Source organism: Lycium ferocissimum, chromosome 11 (genome assembly GCF_029784015.1).
Source record: "Lycium ferocissimum isolate CSIRO_LF1 chromosome 11, AGI_CSIRO_Lferr_CH_V1, whole genome shotgun sequence".
Classification (NCBI taxonomy): Eukaryota; Viridiplantae; Streptophyta; class Magnoliopsida; order Solanales; family Solanaceae; genus Lycium; species Lycium ferocissimum.
The window spans coordinates 45,210,369-45,232,959 of record NC_081352.1 but is presented as its reverse complement, the minus strand read 5'-3'; the positions used below and the strand labels follow the sequence as shown (position 1 = coordinate 45,232,959).

Genomic DNA, 22,591 nt, shown 5'->3' with positions numbered 1-22,591 from the left:
TCTTGGGACTAGAGTTTTAAATAGATCAGATTATCTTGAAAAAGCAACAAGCACTAGTCATTGAGATGAGTATTTTGGGGAAATCAAAAAACATTAGTGTTTCTACTTAAGTAACGCTAGTAGCTTTCCTTTTACTCCTTTACGCTATTCCGCAGAAGAAACTTCCAGTGTGCTTCTGATGTAGTGCTAATCGTCTTTGTGGGACAAATGTGTAATTTCATTGGAAATGGTTGTTATTGCCCTTCTCATTAAACAATCAATGACAGACAACTGCGATTCTATGTGATAACATCAGCAGCATTGAGAGAAAAAATGGTTCGAAGAAAATGACAAAATTACATTAGAACTATTGCAGAGGATAATTTCCACAGTTTGGAACATGTGATTTGAGAAAAAGAGATTTTGAGTTGAGAAAAAATGGCTCAACACCCACAAGGACATTCTAACATTCACTGTGTAATGTTACACTACTAACATTATACAAGAAAATATTCTTTGTGGAATCATACCGAGACCGTGGTTCTATATTACAAAAGTTCTGGTGTGTTTTACACAATGAATGTTAGAAAATTAAAAAGAGAAAAAGAGATTTTGAGTTAGGAAAAAATGGCTCAATAACCACAAGAACATTCTTTCTAACATTCAGTGTGAAATGTTACTCTACTAACCACAAGAACATATTCTCTTAGTGTAATCATACCAAGCCTAAAGTTCATTTGGAGTACAATTGATGAGGTCCACACCCATTCAATTGATGAAGAGGAAAAGTGAAGTCTGGACATGAGTTTTGTCTGTAACAAGTTGGCTTCTTGAAGACTATGTCACGACATCTTGCAATTGAAGGCTGTGTCACGACATCTTGCACTTGAAGACTATGTCGCGACATTTGCAATTGTTTCCTTCAATTTGATTGGTTAAGAGGGAGCCAACTTTTCCTATAAATAGAAGCCTTCAGGCTTCTCATTCAACACACCAACGAAAAGAGAGAAAGCGTGAGGCATCACAGACAAGGTTAGAAATTGTCTGTGAGGAAAAATAGAGAGTGTGAGCGATATTGTAATGAGATGGGAAAATCTTAAAAGAGAGTTATTTCTTTTGAGTGTATAGTGGTCTTTGGAGTATTTTACTCAGATCTATAAAGTGTAAAATCCTTGCTATAGTGATATCAGTTGCTTCTCTCGGCCCGTGATTTTTTCCCTTTTGGGTTTCCACGTAAAAATCTTGGTGCCATTATCGCTCTTTTTATTCTTGTTGATTAATCGTATCACGGTGCTACTTTATTATTCCGCTGTTAATACCGTGAATATTATTTCTGTGGCGGGTTTATTCCCAAAAACAATGACAAATCGCATGTACACAGACAACCAAAAGATATCTTTGAACAAATTTCAGATGTCATCATGCAATAAATTACACCAACGTAAAGCATCATTTTTAATTTTCTATCAGCCCCCGTTGATTTCCCCAAACAGGGTAAGGTCTGCTTACTGCAAATGATGGGAATATAGGAGTAGGAGAAATTTATGTTGAGCATTTGCGGAAGCATAAGGATTCTGCGCACTGAAAATCTGGGTAACCGTGAGATCAAGGTGGACATTATTGATGATCTGATGGCCGCATTCTTTGAAAATCTGTTTGTCATTGAGATTGAGTAGGAAATCGTTAATGATATAAGTTATTACACTTACGAACCAGGCCATGTATTTCTCTTAATTATAATGTTCGAAGTACATACACAAAAGCACACGACAAACAACTAAAACGGCATACTGAAGTGTGGGTGGGTAATCAAATTGAAGAGTTAATAATATTTGCACTCCGAGAAAGCACAACTAGAATTGATTAAATACTACAATTCAAACACCATCCATAGGAGAATATTATATCCAAGGTAACTTCAAACATACAATTCTGAAACTCTTAATAATTAATCACCAAACTGAAAAGGAGACAACAACTGCAGGTCAGTGCAATCACCACATTATTACAAGAGTGAAGGTGTGACCCAAGCTGGTGGAGATATAGGGCTTATTGACAAACCAGGATAAAAAGATTCAATTTTTCCGTCTTCAAGATTGTAAGCCCCCATATCCCTTCCACCACCACCTTCCCCCGTGACGAGCCTTTTTTGGTAATACAACTGATCAGTAAAGTATATGTGATTAGCCTTGACTCCAGTAAACTTAGAGGAGTCGACGGAACTTGCTGCACCACCAAGACCCAAAAAAATTGTTGAATCTCCCAAGGTGTTAATCCCCTCCTCCATCAGTTCACCTTTGATTACATCTAACTTGTAGACTTTAAATTTAACGGTCTCAGACGCAGCCCTTTTATCAAAAAATCGGGAAACAAGTAATAGTGCACCGCATACCTCGACTAGGTAGAACCAACCACTCTCTCGAAATATACCATCTTGCAGCGAACGAAGCAGATGTGGCTCTATAATGGGTTGAAGAATGATGGAAGGACTCAGCCCCAGAATGTCAAAAACCCAGACTTGGCAAGAGTAAACATCCGCGGCATAAAATCAGCCATTATTGTAAATCATATTGGAGACCTGAAAAACATTATTACCATAGACAATACAAGTCCACTTGAGGTCACCAGGTCGCCAAACAGCTAAAAGGCATTCTAAATTTCTAATGCGCGATGGGAAACCACCAGTGCATAATCTGATGTGTGAGAAGGGCTGGCAGATAAGACGGCGTTAACAATTCTGTAACAGAATTTTTCTTCTTCGTGGTTTTCATCAGGAATACATAAATCCAATAAGGATTCTTCTGGAAGAAGTTGAATTTGGGTACGGGAGAAAGGATGCAACAAGTTCATTTCCCCCGTATTTGACACGGTACAGAGCCATCCCTCTGTTAGAAAACACTCTCGCTCTCTCGCTTCTGGTAGAAATATGCGCGAAACTTTCTTCTTGGAATGAGAGTAAAATTCTCGATAATCATCATCTTTGTCAGCCAACATAAGCAGCGGAACTTTGGGCGAAAGCACATCAAAGAAATCCTTGGAAGCAGCAGATCGCCAAGAGGTACAAACAGCACAGAAAGTAATGAAATCTTCTATCACTTTAAGCCGCTTGGCAAACAGCACGGAAAGTTGATTTATTTCCTTCCTTCACTTCATCAGCTAGGATCTCCATCATCAAATATTCCATTGGTTTTATCCGCCTAAATTGTTTCTCTCCCTTTTTCTCCATTTGTTTACTGTTACAGAAAAATTCAAACATAGAATTTAAAAGAAATCTGCAGCCATTGCCTGCATTATACAGATGATATTATTCAATAACTACCACAGATTTGAAGGCTAACAGTTCAATCTTTCACTGAATGTACCATAGCTAAATAAATGCACTTCTAGCTGCCATATTTACTAGTATAAAGCAGTAAGCTTATGATATACAGCCATTTTAACACCAGAAAATAGCAATGGTAACAGCACCAACGGTGAAGCGATCACCAGATAAAGAGAACTTCAACCTAGAGGAGAACCCACAAACCATGAAGATGGCAGCAAGTGCCAAATACAAAGCAAGTTGGCGAGGCAACAAAAAACCATATCGATGCAATAAAAGAGCCAGCAAGGTGACAGAAAAGAAAAGCATTAACTTATGCTAAGCAGAGCTTATACAAGAACATATTCTTTGTGTAATCCGAGACTGAGGTTCATTTGAACAAATTTCACATGTCATCATGAAATATATTACAAAAGTTCTAGTGTGTTTTAAACAATAAATGTTAGAAAAATTAAAACGAGAAAAAGAGATTTTGAGTTAAGAAAAAATGGCTCAACAACCACAAGAATATTCTTTCTAACATTCGTTGTGTAATATTACTCTACTAACCACAAGAATATATTCTCCTGCTGTAATCATACCTAGACTAAAGTTCATTTGGAGTACAATGGCAAATCAGATGTACATAGACAACCAGAAGATATCTTTGCATAAATTTCAGATGTCATCATGAAATTTATTACACCAGAGGAAAGCATCATTTTAATGTTCTATCAACCTCCGTTGATTTGCCAAAACAGGGTAAGGTCTGCTTACTGCAAATGATGTGAATATAGGAGTCGGAGAAATTTATGTTGAGCATTTGTGGAAGCATAAGGTTGCTGCGCACTGAAAATCTGGGTAACCGTGAGATCAAGGCGGACATTATTGACGATCTGATGGCCGCATTCTGGAAAATCTGTTTGTCATTGAGATTGAGTAGGAAATCGTTAATGATATAAGTTACTACACTTATGAACCGAGCCATGTATTTCTCTTAATTTTAATGTTTGAAGTACATACACAAGCACACGACAAACAACTAAAACGGCATGCTGAAATGTGGGTGGGTGATCAAATTGAGAGTTAATAATATTTGCACTCCGAGAAAGCGCAACTAGAATTGATTAAATACTACAATTCAAACACCATCCATAGGAAAATATTACTATATCCAAGGTAACTTCAAACATACAATTCTGAAACACTTAATAATCAATCATCAAAGTGAAAAGGAGTCAACAACTTGAGGTGAGTGCAATCACCACACTATTACAAGAGTGAGGGTGTGACCCAAGCTGGTGGAGAAATTGGGCTTATTGACAAACCAGGATAAAAAGATTCAATTTTTCCATCTTCAAGATTGTAAGCCCCCATATCCCTTCCACCACCACCTTCCCCCGTGACGAGCCTTTTTTGGTAATAGAACTGATCAGTAAAGTACTACCATAGTCAATACACGTCCGCTTGAGGTCAGCAGGTCGCCAGAAAGCTAAAAGGCATTCTAATGCACTATAGGAAATCACCAGTACATAATCTGATGTAAGAGAAGGGCTGGCAGATAAGACAGCATTAACAATTCTGTAACGGAATTTTTGTTCTTCGTCGTCTTCATCAGGAATACATAAATCCAATGAGGATTCATGTGGAGGAAGTTGAATTTGGGTACGGGAGAAAGGATGCAACAAGTTTATTTCCCCCATACTTGACACGGTACAGAGCCATCCCTCTGTTGGAAAACAATCTCGCCCTCTCGCTTTTGGTAGAAATATGCACGAAACTTTCCACTTGGAATGAGAGTAAAATTCTTGTTAATCATCATCTTTGTCAGCCAACATAAGCAGCGGAACTTTGGGCGAAAGCACATCAAAGAGATCCTTGGAAGCAGCAGATCGCCAAGAGGTACAAACAGCACAGAAAGTAATGAAATCTTCTATCACTTTAACCCACTTGGCAAACAGCACGGAAAGTTGATTTATTTCCTTGCTTCACCTCATCAGCTAGGATCTCCATCATCAAATATTCCATTGGTTTTATCCGCCTAAATTGTTTCTCTCCCTTTTTCTCCATTTGTTTACTGTTACAGAAAAATTCAAACATAGAATTTAAAAGAAATCTGCAGAAATTGCCTGCATTATACAGATGATATTATTCAATAAATACCACAGATTTGAAGGCTAACAGTTCAATCTTTCACTGAATGTACCATAGCTAAATAAATGCACTTCTAGCTGCCATATTTACTAGTATAAAACCGTAAGCTTATGATATATAGCCATTTTAACACCAGAAAATAGCAATGGTAACAGCACCAACGGTGAAGCGATCACCAGATAAAGAGAACTTCAACCTAGAGGAGAACCCACAAACCATGAAGATGGCAGCAAGTGCCAAATACAAAGCAAGCTGGCAAGGCAACGAAAAACCATATCGATGCAATAAAAGAGCCAGCAAGGTGACAGAAAAGAAAAGCATTAACTTATGCTAAGCAGAGCTTATACAAGAACATATTCTTTGTGTAATCCGAGACTGAGGTTCATTTGAACAAATTTCACATGTCATCATGAAATATATTACAAAAGTTCTAGTGTGTTTTACACAATAAATGTTAGAAAAATTAAAACGAGAAAAAGAGATTTTGAGTTAAGAAAAAATGGCTCAACAACCACAAGAACATTCTTTCTAACATTCGTTGTGTAATATTACTCTACTAACCACAAGAATATATTCTCCCGCTGTAATCATACCTAGCCTAAAGTTCATTTGGAGTACAATGACAAATCGCATGTACACATACAGCCAAAAGATATCTTTGAACAAATTCCAGATGTCATCATGCAATATATTACACCAGAATAAAGCATCATTTTTAATGTTCTATCAGCCCCCGTTGATTTCCCAAAACAGGGCAAGGTCTGCTTACTGCAAATGATGGGAATATAGGAGTAGGAGAAATTTATGTTGAGCATTTGCGGAAGCATAAGGATGCTGCGCACTGAAAATCTGGGTAACCGTGAGATCAAGGTGGACATTATTGATGATCTAATGGCCGCATTCTTTGAAAAGCTGTTTGTCATTGAGATTGAGTAGGAAATCGTTAATGATATAAGTTACTACACTTATGAACCAGGCCATGTATTTCTCTTAATTATAATGTTCGAAGTACATACACAAAAGCACACGACAAACAACTAAACGGCATGCTGAAATGTGGGTGGGTGATCAAATTGAGAGTTAATAATATTTGCACTCCGAGAAAGCGCAACTAGAATTGATTAAATACTACAATTCAAACACCATCCATAGGAAAATATTACTATATCCAAGGTAACTTCAAACATACAATTCTGAAACACTTAATAATCAATCATTAAAGTGAAAAGGAGACAACAACTTGAGGTGAGTGCAATCACCACATTATTACAAGAGTGAGGGTGTGACCCAAGCTGGTGGAGAAATCGGGCTTATTGACAAACCAGGATAAAAAGATTCAATTTTTCCATCTTCAAGATTGTAAGCCCCCATATCCCTTCCACCACCACCGACGAGCCTTTTTTGGTAATAAAACTGATCAGTAAAGTATATGTGATTAGCCTTGACTCCAGTAAACTTAGAGGAGTCGACGGAACTTGCCGCACCACCAAGTCCCAAAAAAATTGTTGAATCTCCCAAGGTGTTAATCTCCTCTTCCATCAGTTCACCTTTGATTACATCTAACTTGTAGACTTTAAATTTAACGGTCTCAAACGTAGCCCTTTCATCAATAAATCGGGAAACAAGTAATAGTGCACCGCATACCTCGACTAGGTAGAACCAACTACTCTCTCGAAATATACCACCTTGCAGCGAAGGAAGCAGATGTAGCTCTATAATGGGTTGAAGAATGATGGAAGGCCTCAGCCCCAGAATGTCAAAAACCCAGACTTCGCAAGAGTGAACATCCGCGGCATAAAATCGGCCATTATTGTAAATCATACTGGTGACCCGAAAAACATTATTACCATAGACAATACAAGTCCACTTGAGGTCACCAGGTCGCCAAAAAGCTAAAAGGCATTCTAATGCACGGTAGGAAACCACCAGTGCATAATCTGATGTGTGAGAAGGGCTGGCAGATAAGACAGCGTTGACAATTCTGTAATAGGGTATTTCGTCTTCGTGGTTTGGATCAGGAATACATAAATCCAATAAGGATTCTTCTGGAGGAAGTTGAATTTGGGTACGGGAGAAAGGATGCAACAAGTTCATTTCCCCCGTATTTGACACGGTAAAGAGCCATCCCTCTGTTGGAAAACAGTCTCGTCCTCTCGCTTCAGGTAGAAATATGCGTGAAACTTTCTTCTTGGAAAGAGAGTAGAATTCTCGATAGTCATCATCTTTGTCAGCCAACATAAGCAGCGGCACTTGGGGCGAAAGCACATCAAAGAGATCCTTGGAAGCAGCAGCTCGCCAAGAGGTACAAACAGCACGGAAGGTAATGAAATCTTCCATCACCTTAACCCGCTTTGCAATCCGACCGATGAGATCGCGCGGCAGTTCTGCCCAGTTCACCATAGGTTCTGGATTTAGGGTTAATGAACAAGTAGATACAAAGTAGCCAGTGATGTAAAGTAGCTTCCCGTCAACTTCGTACCTAACTACCAAAATATAATACTAAAGGGTAAAAGGCCAAATATACCCTCTATTTTGTCTTATTACCTAAGTTTATCTTGGCTACCCATTGTGGCTAAATGCATCCCCATCGTCTTCAAACTTGACACTTAATTTAGGAAGATTTGGATTTTCCATTCAAATAGGGTATAAGGGTTTAGTTTGAAGACGACCGTGGCTTATTTAGCCTGAGAATAAAGTTAACTAATAAAAATACAGTAGATTATATTTGACTTTGGGCAAAAGTATAAATATACTCCTAAATCTTGCGATTTGGAGCATATATATCTCTCGTTAAAAAAGTGGTGTTTATTATCCCTGTCATTACATAATAATGCAAATATATCATTTCGCTGACATAACCTTTTTAAAAAATTATTTAGCTTATTTTTTAATTAATAAAATATCAAAAAAAGAAAAGGATCAAATTTGTTCTTCTACTGTGTGAAAAGGATCCAATATACCCTCTGTTGTAATATCGGCACAAATATACTCCTGTTGTTAGTGAAATTGTTCAAATATATCCCTCCTCCGTTAGAATTGTTCAAGGTGGACACCGAATCCTCATATGGCACTAGCTTTGATGAGGTGGACGCCATATGACATGTCACTTCACCGCTCAACTCATTTTACCCCTCCCTCCGCTAGCACCTCCTCCCCCTCCACCACCATTGCCACCATTAACCCACTTTTCAATAATTTTCTATAACTTAAACCCCTTAATAAATGTTATAACCCAAATTTGTGATTGTAGGCTAGTTGACCATTCCCCTTTTTTCTTTCTCTGTCTTTCTTTGAAACTTGATGCAGTTGTCTTTATGACTAACGTAATCATTTACTTTCTGTGGAAAAGATATACCACATAATTTTCTATCTAAATTAGCTCTAAAGAGTGCACACAATTTAACTTCCACTGAACAGTATTGGCAAAATACATCAAAGCACACTCAAACTATACCCAAAATGTCTAGTTCACACTCAAACTATATAGACGATCTATTACACACCTAAATATTTTAAAAGTGAATTTAATAACGGCCTAATACACATACAAACAGTTGCACAAAGGGGAGGTGTTACACACTTGCCGCCACATCAGTGCCACGTCAGCTTCTATGGTGTTATTAAATTCACTTTTAAGATGTTCAGGTATGTAATAGGTCGCATGTATAATTTGAGTGTGAACTCGACATTTTGGGTATAGTTTAAGTGTGATTTGATGTATTTTGCCAACATAATAATTTCAACAATCCTAGTGTCGCATGGGATTGAGAGTCTTGGACAATCCTAATGGATGAGGAGTATATTTAAGCCATTTCACTAACAACAAGGGTATTTTTGTGCCAATATTACAACGGAGGGTATATTTGATCATTTTCACATATTGAAGGCAAATTTGACTCTTTTCCTTTAAAAAAAAATAAGTCCACTAATTTTTTTAGTAGATGTATTTTTTTAAAACCACAAGGCAATCTTTTTACTAGTGGGTTGTCTAGTTCGTTTAAAAAAAAAATTATCGTCTTGGCTTTAAGGAAAAAATAAGTCTACTCATTTTTTTAAATGAACCAGACCTGACCCACCAGTAAAAATTACCACGTGGCTTTAAAAAAATGGGTAGACTTATTTTTCTAAACCTACGTGGCATTTTTTAAATAAAAAAAATAAGGTAAATGATTATTTTTTTTTAAATTCTGTCAGGGAAAAGGGTATATTTGCACCATTTCTATTATGACAGGAATATATATGCACTATTTTTTTAATGAGTGATATATTTGATCTAAAATCGCAAAGTTAAAGCTAAATTTGCATCTTTTCCATTTGACTTTTTTCCCTATAATAAAGGCATCAACTTGATAGCTGGATGCATTCCCTATTCTGATGTAGTGGCTTTGTTATAAAACTTTTTCTTTTTTGTCCATTTATTTAGGGCAATTTGCAGGGTTTGAGGGTTGTTCAATTATGGACTTGTTTTTCTTATTTTGATTAGGGAAGTCATTTTTTTCATTTTTAAGGAATTTATTTTTGTAAAGAATTTTGACCAAACGAACATGAGAAAATTGAAAAACATTTTTACGGAAAATGTTTTCCTTCATACCGAACACACCCTTAATCTAATTAATTTTGCCAGTATTAAATTCTACATTTACTATTCAATCTCGTTAACATTTTTTATTTTATCATCAATTTTGTAAATTTCAATTAACCTCCTTAACTCTTTGGGTTCGTGAAAAAATATGTCCCCTACACCTTGTTTGCTATAACATAACATAGTCTTGTTAAATGAAAAATTTATACACCATACCCACTCAATCCAATCAAATTACCCGAATATACCCATACAGATTTCCTTTCATCCCCTACCATTTGAGCCATTTTAATTACCCGTCCCTACAGTTTCCCCCCATTCTTCAAAACATGGAATGAAATCAATTCATTCCTTAAATGACTCTGTTTTAACATCAACAACGCGTTAATTTAAAGAATTAAATTAATTAAGTTTAAATTGATAAAAAATACAATGACGTGCATGCATGATCTAAGCTTAATAGGTATTTCGGGTAATTGGTTTGTGGACATTTAATGTAATGGGTATCTAAAGGTAAATACTTTAAATCAATCGCTTAACATCAAAACATTACCGACTAAACTGTAAATAGTTTCCAAACACTACTCGTGTTGCTGACACTTTGTTTACCCTAAAAAATGGATAACAATTAAATTTGTAAAGGGTTGGTAGGATATGTGGTTAGATTAATTTATAGTATAAGGTGGTAGCAAGTAAATAGCAATATATTAATGAATAATAGCAAAGAAAACTAAGAAAGTCAAGTTAGCAAGTTCTGCAAACTGGTCCGGTTTGGAAGATGCACCCTTTAACCGAGCCAAAATACTTAAGAAGATTTCATTGTCAAGTTTCTGATTACAAAATGTGTAGAATGATGAAAAGCTAACCTAAAAAGGGAAGGGGTGGTCCTCTATTTATAGCTAACAACAAACGGGCCCTAGTACTATGAAAGAAAAAGCCGTTCTAGAAAAACCCTAAAATGGATAAAGCTGCGTCCGTACGGTCTGACACTCGTACTTTTGTCAGCGCAAATGGCGGAACGATAATGTGATGCGTGGCCTGCCCCATAATTGATTCTCCGAACCTATATTGAGTGTGTTTTTTTTAGGCTAGGGTTTACCGGGCTCATTAGAAAACTCTCGATTTTGACGCTAAGTTAAATGTACTCATGACCCCTTGGTTTTCATTCATATCGGTTGTGACAACCATACTCTTCCTCGATCTCATATGAGACGACTCTAAACTTTACCCGATTTTCACCGGATACAAGTTGTATCGGTTTTTACCGTATACTAATAGTCCCCACACTTTCCGGATCAAAGTTTTACCGAAGAGACGGGAAGTGGAACAACTGCCTCGGTGACTTCTCCAGTAAGCCTATACTTTTTAGTTTGAAAACAAGCGGAAAACAAAGCGTCCTTTCATGTCACGTCCCTCTGACTTCGGGCATGTGTCACCTTTCAGTTGGTTAGCTCCATAACCGCTTCAGGGTCACGTCTCTTCATACTCCGGACACGTGTCCTCTCTTGATTGGATGACTCCGGTAATTGCCATGAAATTTTCTTTATACAAGGAGTTACAGTGATCTCATTTCTTTACTTTTCACCTTTTTCACCCTTTGTTCCTTGATCATATTACTCACTTTGCTCTGTTCTTGATTTTATTTGCTCCGAAATTCCATGTTTTTGAAGAGTTGTTTAAGAAATTTCATCCGAGCTCCGAAAATCTTCTTCATTTTCTAGAAAATCTTCTTGAACCTCTCTTAACTCCATCCATTCATCCCTAAATCTTCACATATTCATATTTTCAACCTTCAAATCTTCATATCTTCAACCCAGAACTTCATATCTTCATCCAGATCTTCATATCTTCATCATCCAAACCCAAGAAATGGCAATGGGCCCTAACTCTACTTCCCAGAATGTTCCATCGGTTTCTTCTCCGCTTATCTAGCCTGTTGCTAATCCCGGGGACAAAACACAAGCCACTCCATTCGACGGCCAAAGACATAATACCTTCAAAGTACAATTTTAACCATGAATTCGCCGTTGAAAAAGCCGTACAGACTTCCGACCGGGGTTTCGATGTGAGATGTTACCCCTCGTCGATCAAAGAGGAGCACCTTCCCCGAGTCAGGGCTGAATGCGGCTGGGATAATCGTCCCATAGATATTTTTGCTCCCGGTGATGATGAGTCGGTCACCAACTTCAAAGAAGGGTTTTTATACGTTTATACGTATCTTTTCTATCTTAGGCTCACCCCTCCAATAGATCTGGTTATTCTTGATATGTGCCGGACGTATAAAGTATGCCTTGCTCAAATAGGCCCGAATATTTGGAGGATCGTGGCCTGCCTTAGCCTTTTGGCTAATAATGCGAAAATCGATTTTACTTTGGCCCATTTTATCCGATTATATTGCTCGAGGATCTTTCGCGGAGGCGTTATAAAAGTCTCCAAACGAGGCAAAAATGCCATTCTTTCCAGTGTTAACGAGAACAGGGCTAGGGGTTGGCACAAGCGTTTTGTCTAGGTTAGGACTAAGGACATTATACCGGTCGAATATATGCCTTTCCCCGAAAAGTGGAATGACAAGCGTAAGTTTTGTTTGCTTTTCTCCTTTACGTTTCTTCGAGCATTTTTTCTAACCTTTTTTTCATTGTTACAGCGGAAGCATGGATTCCGAATGCAATTACTGGATTCACCGAGTGGATCAAAAAATCATCGACCAGCATCTGCATGATGAGCGGACGTAGGGAGTTTTGTCTCGTGATCGATGGATAGCTCAGAACCACGGTATCCTCTTCTTTCCCCTAATTTTTATCATTCTTTTTCATTTCATTTTACTCCGATTTAACCCTTCAACATCCAGGTTTGGGCAAAGGTTCTGCAACCCCACGGCCCGCACCGTTGGACGAGCCTGCAACACCTAGCTCGAATTTTGATATGTCAGGATCAGCACGGCTTATCGCCGTGGCTGAAAAGAAAAGGAAAAAACTATGTCTAAGGGTCAGAAGAGGAAGAAAAGGTCAAAAGACGCTGCAAGCTCGTCTGATGTTCGAGGCCTGAGGGATGAAGCCGAGGATGACGTTTGGATCGCAAATATCGTATTGGGGCCTTCCGTTGCTGCTGCTACTGGGATAGAGTTAGCTTCGATGCAGGTCCCCGAGAAAAATACCGCGGCCCGATCTTCGACCCCAATCGGAGGTGGGAGGTCAGCCCCCCCCCCCCCCCCCCCCCCCCCGCCACCGTAGCCGAATATATCAAAGCTTCGATTCCACTATGGTCTGTTAATTTTATTGACATTACAGGTGGCACTTCACCCGAGGTGTTGCCCTTGGTAAAAAGGCCTAGAAGGGTCGGCTCAACTTTAGGGGCCAAGACGGCTCAAAGGGTCGAAACAACAACAGCTACTGACCTGCCCCCAAGTGGTGAACCAGCAACTACGGCCGAGATACCATCGAGGGCCGATACATCTCCAACTTCTCCTCCTGCTCCTTCTTCGGAACATGAGAATCTCAATAACATGTTTGCCAATACTCCTCCTGCAACGGTGGAAGCCTCCGGGTTTGGCCACCTCTCTATTCCACGAGCAACGAGGATTGCTAGCTGGTCCACTGAATCAGGTTCGATATCTAGACTTATAGATGTTTTTTCGGCTCCAAGTGTAGAGCCGAACAGGACCAGGTTAACCATAGTTACCGTTCATGAGGACTGCAGCTTTTTATCTCGCCCCGTGGATTTTTCCAGCTATCTAAGACCTCTCATTTCAGATTTGGACAAAGAGAATATGGAGCGACTCTCGTGGCAATGTCTTTTAAACAAGAGTATGCATGCCGGCAACCGGATAAGCATTCTTACCTAACCTTTCTAACAAGTTTAAACTTGTCCTTCGTAACTTCCATCGTTCGGCGATTTCTTACCCTTGTTTATTCTATTTTTTTCCAGAGTTTATGCTTGTGAATGAAGGTTTCCTCCGAGCCCAACACGAGATAGATGACCTTCGGGCCTAGTTAGATGCTCAAGGCTTTTCATTTTATTTCAAAATAAGTGGTGCTTTAAAATTTCAAGAAGGAATTGATCTTATTCTTCCAAACTCACCCTTATTTACAAAATCAAGAATCATTAAGTAGCTTTTCTAGAAAGAGATAACTTAGAAAGAGGTAGAATTTGATTAGGAGTCAGTTAGTAAAAACACTCCTAATTTTCTAGAAGTGAGAAATTTCTTAAGAGTGTCCATAAGCTAAAAACACCACTTATTATAAAATGGAGGGAGCAGTTAATACACACCATGTGACCAGGTAGCTGATAAGTTGGTATTTTACCAATTTATCTCTTCTTTAATCGTAGATTTTTGCTATGTTTGATTGATAAAGTAGTGCATTTTTAATGTCGTTTACTTCTATTTTACAGGTTTATGTGATTTAGAAATGATCGGAAAAGGAACCAAGTGAAAACAAGTCAAAAGAGGCCAAATTGAAGAAAACTAAAAAAGTGGCTAAATGTGCAAAAACGGGTCAGATCTGCAAATCTGAAAATATGGGAAAATTTTGGTCATATTTTATTGGGAAATTTTTGGGAACTATAAAAGCAACACTTGAGAGATTTTATTATCATCTTTGGCACAAAAACACAAGTCTTGGAGGCTAGGGTTTTGCTCCACACTTTGGGGTTGAAGATTTGAAGAATTGGGTTGAGAACTTTTTTAAACTTTTCTCCATTTTTTTGATTCCTTGCTTTGTAATGAATATCTAAGTGTGTAGTATTTATTTTCTTCACTTGAATTTTGTTTATGGAAATATTCTATGATTAAAGTGTTGGATGAAACTTTTGTTTTGCTTATGTATTGAATGATTTTTATTGCTAATGAAGTGAGTTAATATTGTTTTAATTAATGTTGTTCTTTAATGTTTCTTAAGGGATTATCTAACCCTAAGACCCGCCCATGTACTTCGATTTGAGCTCAAGAGAGGAAGATTGAAGTTGAGAAAGATTAATTAACTAGAATTTGGGGCTTTAAAGCCTATCATTAAACTTGAGCTAGAGATAGAAAAGTTACTTGAGATTATATTGATTGTGCTTAATATCACACTCTAAGGCTTGAGAAAGCTTAAAGTAAAATTCATTGATTTGGTCGAGAGACTTTTGAAGAGATTTTAGAGTTCCAAAGTGAATCATCAAATGTTAGTGCCACGTATTGAATATCTAGTGCCACGCAGGATTGAATATCCACCTTGGACAAACTTAATGGAGGAGGGGTATATTTGAACCAATAGTATAATGACAGGGTATATTTGGACCCAAAGTATAACAAGGGGTATATTTGACCCTTTTCCAATAATATAGGGGTATATTTGAATAATTTAATAAATCGATGGAGGCAAAAAAAAAAAAAAATCACATTTTGACTAACTTCATTCTTAGGATGTGTCCAGTATGGAGGAAAATGTATTCTTGGAAAACTAGTGAATTTCTTACTTATTTTCTCAAGTTCGTTGGTGAATGGAAAATAAGAATTCACATACTAATATTCCTATATTTCCTCAAACAAACGACATTAAAATGACCACAAAAATTTTCATGTACTGCAAAGCATAGAAAAGGAACCAAAATATGTCAATTTTCATTGCATGTCCATCAATTGCACTATGAGTAGACACAATACATCACCTATTCAAGCCACTGCATTTCGAAATAGTCTAGACATTTTCACATTGCACCCAAAAAAAGAAAAAAAAGAAAAAAAGGCAAGCAAGTTCCTTTAACAACCAAAATGTTGAGCCTTTCTGAAAAGTTTAGTTTATACACACCATATGACCAGGTGACTATTCTCTCTGACATTTCTCCTTTGATAGAATCCAAAAAAAGAACATAGCTCATCTTAGAATGAGACTAATATTACACACAACAACTGTTCTGAAATAAACCCATCTTTCATCAAACAAACAAAATCAGAAATAGTTATAAAACATTAAAAACCAAATTGGAATTTGAAGTTACAAAATAAAAATGCCAGAATAACAATTGTTTTCAAAGCCTATCTAGCTACGTTCTTTCAACCAATTTGTGTATTCTACAGTTGTCGCCTCAATCGTTCCAGCCACACCTTGAGGAGATTTTGATTTTTGCCATGAATACCTTAGCTAGAGTGTCACTTTGCACCAAATAATCAAAAGCGTCATCTAAGAACTCTTCCTCATAACCTTCCATTGCCATAATTTCTTCATACAACCTTGTCACATCTAGTCGACTATGAGCAATCTTACTGATTGCTGCTGCCACTTCTCCATGCTTTGTTGATATACACCGACCGCATCTTGCGCATCAGAAGAACGATTTTTTTTTTTCCGACTTGCCTTGACTTGAGAAGTTTCACAAACTACATCTTTTTCCTTGGATGGTCCTTCAATGTCAATATCATGGCTTTTCTCCGAACTACAATCCAAGCTTATATCATCAAATGACTTAGCACAATCACCCCTAGCTCGATCATTCCCACTCACAAGAGACATTTCTTCAAACATATCAATCTTCTTGTTGATGAACTTATCATGAGTAAGCTGCGCCTATAGTGCAATGATATATATATATATAAAAAATAAAAAAAAATAAAAAATCAAATTGACTTGAGCCAAACAATTCACAATTAAAAAAACAAAAAGAAGAGAAAAGCAAAAAAGAAATAGCACGAAACTGGACAGATTCTAAAGACAGGTAAAACTGGACAACAATAGTTTGAAAACTAAGGAGATTTACAAAAATTACAAACTAGACAAATCCTAGGACTTTTTGTAGGCTCAGTCTTATCACACTTCAATTGCAGCACAAAAGTATCTAAATCAGTCACAGTCCCATAAAATCAACAACCAAAAAACACCAGATTCCACTCTTTTTTTCTGCTAAACCAGTAGCATAAACGAAATCAGCAGCAGTTCTGGACAGTCACAACTGCATAACCCTCTCTACTGTGACAAAGTACACAAAGAATCAAATTCTAAGCTCAATGAAGTTCTAGTTTGATTTAGCAGAAGCCACAAAGAATTCTAGCAAAACTGGTAAACGATTCAAGTCCAACAATCAACTGCAGATCAAATTTCAAACCCCGTAATGATCTTAAATCTTTTTTCAGGTTCTGCTTCTAATAACTTTTTGTCCTCTGAACATTATATATCTTCCAAGTTGTTTCTTCCTTATAAGAACTGCCTGGCTGTTTATGCGCTCGACTCGATAATGTACCAGCATTCACATGCATTAATATCACAGAAAGTACATAGATACTAAATTACATTTATCCTACAAAACCATCAGAAGAAACCAGTTTAGAAAGACAACATTTCTAGACTAAAACACGTGTATCTGAATTTCAAGCCTCAAACAACGTAGTCATATAATACTTGTTTACTTCTCAATTTACCAAAAACATAAACTCTCCCCTTTTCTCCTGTCACGATGCTTTTATACAGAAATGCAACTTTTTCTAGTTCAAGTCTTAAGATGTATGGAGTAAGTAGCTTCCTCAAAATTCTCCTTTCCTCTTCATTGGTTGACAATAAATTCTTAAGATGTATGGAGTAAGTAGCTTCCTCAAAATTCTCCTTTCCTCTTCATTGGTTGACAATAAACAAAATTCAGCTCTTATCACCAGATAAATGCAGCAGTCAGCCAAAACCAACACATAGGATTAAAAAATCAGCATACCTGAATATGGCTCTCCATACTCTGAGACTCGCAGTAATCATCTTCAAGTTGTCATCCCATCCATGACTACTTTTGTTTAGTAGAGTTTGTACGGTATTCCATGTGCTACGTAGTGTTTTAAGATGATTCTCCACCTGTTTAGCTGAACAGTCCATTCCTAGTTGTTGATTAATGGCATCCGAAACACGATTGAATGAAATGACCTTAAACTGATTAGTTGATTTATTTCCCTGCTTCACTTCATCAGCTAGGATCTCCAACATCAAATATTCCATTGGTTTTGTTCAACTAAAATGTTTCTCCCCCTTTTTCCCCATTTGTTTACTGTTACAGAAAAATTCAAACATAGAATTTAAAAGAAATCTGCAGCCATTGCCTGCATTATACAGATGATATTGTTCAATAAATACCACAGATTTGAAGGTTAACAATTCAAATCTTTCACTGAATGTACCATAGCCAAATGGCATAATACATAAACAGGCCCTCAAACTTGGCCTCAGCTGACAAGTATGCCCTCTAACTTTGGGTGTGCATAAGTAGGCACCTCAACTTGTATAAAGTTGAACACATAAACACAAATGCTGACGTGGCACTGACATGGCACATAAGTTTGGAGGTGTCTAGATGATCATTTTGTAAGTTGGAGTGTTCAGCTGATAAAAGTGGAGCCAAGTTGAGGTGCCTACTTGTGCACACGCTAAGTAGGAGGGGATACTTACCAGCTGAGGCCAAGTTTGAAGGCTTGTTTATGTATTATGCCTAGCTAAATAAATGCACTTCTAGCTGCCATATTTACCAGTATAAAGCAGTAAAGTTTGTGATATACAGCCATTTTAACACCAGAAATAAGCAATGGTAACAGCATCAACGGTGAAGCGATCACCAGATAAAGAGAACTTCAACCAAGAGGAGAACCCACAAACCATAAAGATGGCAGCAAGTACCAAATACAAAGCAAGCCGGTGAGGCAACGAAAACCATATCGATGCAATAAAAGAGCCAGCGAGGTGACAGAAAAGAAAAGCAGCAACTTATGCTGAGCAGAACTTAAACAAGAACATGTTCTTTGTGTAATCATACCGAGACTGAGGTTCATTTGAACAAATTTCAGATGTCGTCATGAAATATATTACAAAAGTTCTAGTGTGTTTTACACAATGAATGTTAGAAAAATTAAAAAGAGAAATACAGATTTTGAGTTAAGAAAAAATGGCTCAACAACCACAAGAACATTCTTTCTAACATTCATTGTGTAATATTACTCTACTAACTATATTCTTCTGCTGTAATCATGCCAAGCCTAAAGTTCATTTGGAGTACAATGGCAAATCACATGTACACAGACAACCAGAAGATATCTTTGAATAAATTTCAGATGTCATCATGAAATATATTACACCAGAGGAAAGCATCATTTTAACGTTCTATCAGCCTCCGTTGATTTCCCAGAACAGGGTAAGGTCTGTTTACTGCAAATGATGTGAATATAGGAGTCGGAGAAATTTATGTTGAGCATTTGCGGAAGCATAAGGATGCTGCGCACTGAAAATCTGGGTAACCATGAGATCAAGGTGGACATTGTTGATGATCTGATGGAAGCATTCTGGAAAATCTGTTTGTCATTGAGATTGAGGAGGAAATCGTTAACGATATAAGCTACTAAACTGATGAACCAGGTCATGAATTTCTCTTAATTATAAAGTTTGACGTAGATGGATAAAAGCATACAACAAACACCTAAACCGACATGCTCGAATGTGGGAGGGCAATCAAATTAAAAGGGCAACCCGGTGCACTACTAGAATTGATTAAAGGCTGCAATTCAAACACCATCCATAGGATAATATTATATCCAAGGTAACTTCAAACATACAATTCTGGAACACTTAATAATTAATCACCAAACTGAAAAGGAGACAACAACTGGAGGTGAGTGCAATCACCACATTATTACAAGAGTGAAGGTGTGACCCAAGCAGGTGGAGAAATCGGGCTTATTGACAAACCAGGATAAAAAGATTCAATTTTTCAGTCTTCAAGATTGTAAGCCCCCATATCCCTTCCACCACCATCTTCCCCCGTGACGAGCCTTTTTTGGTAATACAACTGATCAGTAAAGTATATGTGATTAGCCTTGACTCCGGTAAACTTAGAGGAGTCGACGGAACTTGCTCCACCACCAAGACCCAAAAAAATTGTTGGATCTCCCAAGGTGTTAATCTCCTCCCCGGCTCCTCGATCAGTTCACCTTTGATTACATCTAACTTGTAGACTTTAAATTTAACGGTCTCAAACGCAGCCCTTTCATCAAAAAATCGGCAAACAAGTAATAGTGCACCGCATACCTCGACTAGGTAGAACCAATCACTCTCTCGAAATATACCATCTTGCAGCGAACGAAGCAGATGTGGCTCTATAATGGGTTGAAGAATGATGGAAGGCCTCAGCCCCAGAACGTCAAAAACCTAGACTTGGCAAGAGTCAATATCCGCGGCATAAAATCGGCCCTTATTGTAAATCATATTGGAGACCTGAAAAACATTATTACCATAGTCAATACAAGTCCACTTGAGGTCACCAGGTCGCCAGAAAGCTAAAAGGCATTCTAATGCACTATAGGAAACCACCAGTACATAATCTGATGTAAGAGAAGGGCTGGCAGATTAGACGGCATTAACAATTCTGTCATGTGCATAATCTGATGTAAGAGAAGGTGCCACCGGTACATAATCTGATGTAAGAGAAGTGCCACCATAGCATTACTTATGCCATGTGGACAAATTTTTTGGGAAACTTTCAGCTTCACTTGTCCTTTGGAGAGTGAGTTCACACATTTAATTCAGGTGTGTTTTACAAACTAGATTGTGATAGTTTAGGTAGTTTTTTCAACTTTATAATAGTTTCGCTATGAAACTCAAAAAAAAAAAAAAAGTGATAGTTAGGGTGAGTTTTTGACTCTTATCTCAAAAATAGTATGTGCGATTCAAAAGTTATTTGTCTTTGAAAATTAGTTTGTCCTTGTACATATTTCAGAAGATTAATATTTTCTTTTGTCTACACAGCATAGTACATTTCAAAGAGAAGAATAATAAGCACATAATGTGAACCGATATTTTTATACATTGTGTGATATATATTATTTGATAGTAGAATTGTTTTTCCATTAAAATAACTTTTTCTTTTCTAATGTTCTTATAGAATATGTATATCTTAGTAATTTTTTGTTTTTGGGGGTGGTGAGAAGAAAAAGTTTTGCCTAGGCACCTCAACTTGTATTAAAGTTGAAAACGTTAAATATAAATGCTAACACGACACCGATGTGGCACATAAATTTTGGAGGTGTCTAGATGATCATTGTGTAAGTTGGAGTATTCAACTGATGAAGTGGAGACAGGTTGAGGTGCCTACTTGTGCACAAACAAAGTTGGAGCGCATACCTGTCAGTTGAGACCAAGTTTGAGGGCTTATTTATGTATTATGCCTTTATGGTTATTGGGGCTTCAACTCTCACATAAAGTTCTTGTTTTGACAATTCAAAAGTTGGAGAAGATTTTTTTACTCATAAACGGGTTCAAGAGCATTCCATTCAGGATTTTTTAATCTGTTCTAATGTTGGATTTCTAATTTTTTGTAAGCCTTCCTGGGATTCCTTCGAGGGCTTGTTGAATAAGCTTTATGGTTTCTGTCATTTCACTGAGCTAATGAATCCCCTTCTCGTTACCATTAAACCTGTCAATCAAATTCGTCGTAAGGTTCATAATGATCAACTTTACGAAAATCTCATTCTATTCTAGAAACTCGTAGCATTGGTCCCAATAAACCTCAATTTAATGCTCCATCTCCCCCAATAATAATCGCAAAAGTCCAAACATTTATCTATCCCGCCATAGGGTAGAACAGCAGCCACTTCTCCGATATGAAAAAATAATTATGGTTAATTATTTCAAGAACTTAATGTGAAGGATGTATGGGTGGAACTAACTCTATTTTACCACTCCAGTTTCCGTTTCGATCTGCAATGTTAAGTTCTTTATTTGTTTTTCTTTTAAAATTTTCTTTCTCCAGTTGGTATCATGATTCATGGCCACCTTGTCTCCAATCAAGTTAGTATCTCTGGAAAAAGAAAAATGATTTATCCATAGAATATATATCCATATGTCTTAGCTAGTTTTACTGTTTTGTAGTATTATACATAGAAACCAATTGGTCTGGAATTTACTCGTGCTTCCTATTTTTCCTTGTTTCCAGTATTTTTTATAACTCTTTTTTTCCAGTTTTTACTCCCCTTTATTTTTATTTTTCGGGGCCTGCTGTGGGGATTAACAACAAAGTGAAGGTAATATTATGAACATTGGAAATTCTGGAGCAAAATAATGAACATTAGATAAATTCAAGAGCAACAACCAACGTGTGAACATAATGCAATAGGGAAGAGTCTTTCTAGCACAAGAATAACTTGTCTAGCACTTCTAGTTGTTGAGGCATCAGTTGTGTTATACTCTTGTCTTGCAGAATTTGTCGTCTTTTTAACTCCTGCCATCTTGCTATGGATTGTATCGTCACTTGAGGGTGTTAAACTGTATTCTGGTCTTCTAAATCTGACACTTTCACTGAAATAGAGGGGCCAATGCATAGTTCCTTAGAGCCCCCCGCCCGCCCAAATTGTTTTCAAATATTGAATTCAATTTCAAGAAACTAGCCTTCACAATTGTGCATTATATGACAATTGAATATTTATGTTGAAATTGTTTAAGGATCATATTGTCTAGCCCAGGATAGATGCTCCTTTTGTTTATCAACTCATTTCAATGTGTAAACTGTTGACACTGTTATACCCCATTTAGACCGGGTTAAATTCGAGTACAACATATTGGAGATTCCTATTTGTTTTATTTTAA

General features: G+C 37.3%; 1 protein-coding gene, 2 long non-coding RNA genes and 1 pseudogene across 3 annotated transcripts; 1 reads left to right on the top strand and 3 right to left on the bottom strand.

Moving 5' to 3' along the window:
* Positions 1-1,769: 1,769 nt before the first annotated feature.
* On the bottom strand, positions 1,770-20,039 carry LOC132036041 (uncharacterized). The gene is made up of 3 exons (XR_009409503.1): positions 19,431-20,039; positions 6,398-6,471; positions 1,770-4,251 (listed from the first exon to the last, which is right to left on the bottom strand). It is a non-coding gene; the product is annotated as an uncharacterized LOC132036041 (long non-coding RNA).
* LOC132036042 (uncharacterized) lies at positions 5,980-19,137 on the top strand. Its single transcript, XR_009409504.1, has 2 exons — positions 5,980-6,037; positions 19,000-19,137. It is a non-coding gene; the product is annotated as an uncharacterized LOC132036042 (long non-coding RNA).
* LOC132036039 (F-box protein At2g26160-like) lies at positions 6,584-7,923 on the bottom strand. Its single transcript, XM_059426262.1, has one exon. The coding sequence runs from the start codon at positions 7,832-7,834 to the stop codon at positions 6,701-6,703; it is 1,134 nt and encodes a 377-aa protein (XP_059282245.1). The 5' UTR covers positions 7,835-7,923; the 3' UTR covers positions 6,584-6,700.
* LOC132036040 (uncharacterized) lies at positions 15,907-20,125 on the bottom strand (annotated as a pseudogene).
* Between the last annotated feature and the right edge of the window lie 2,466 nt (positions 20,126-22,591).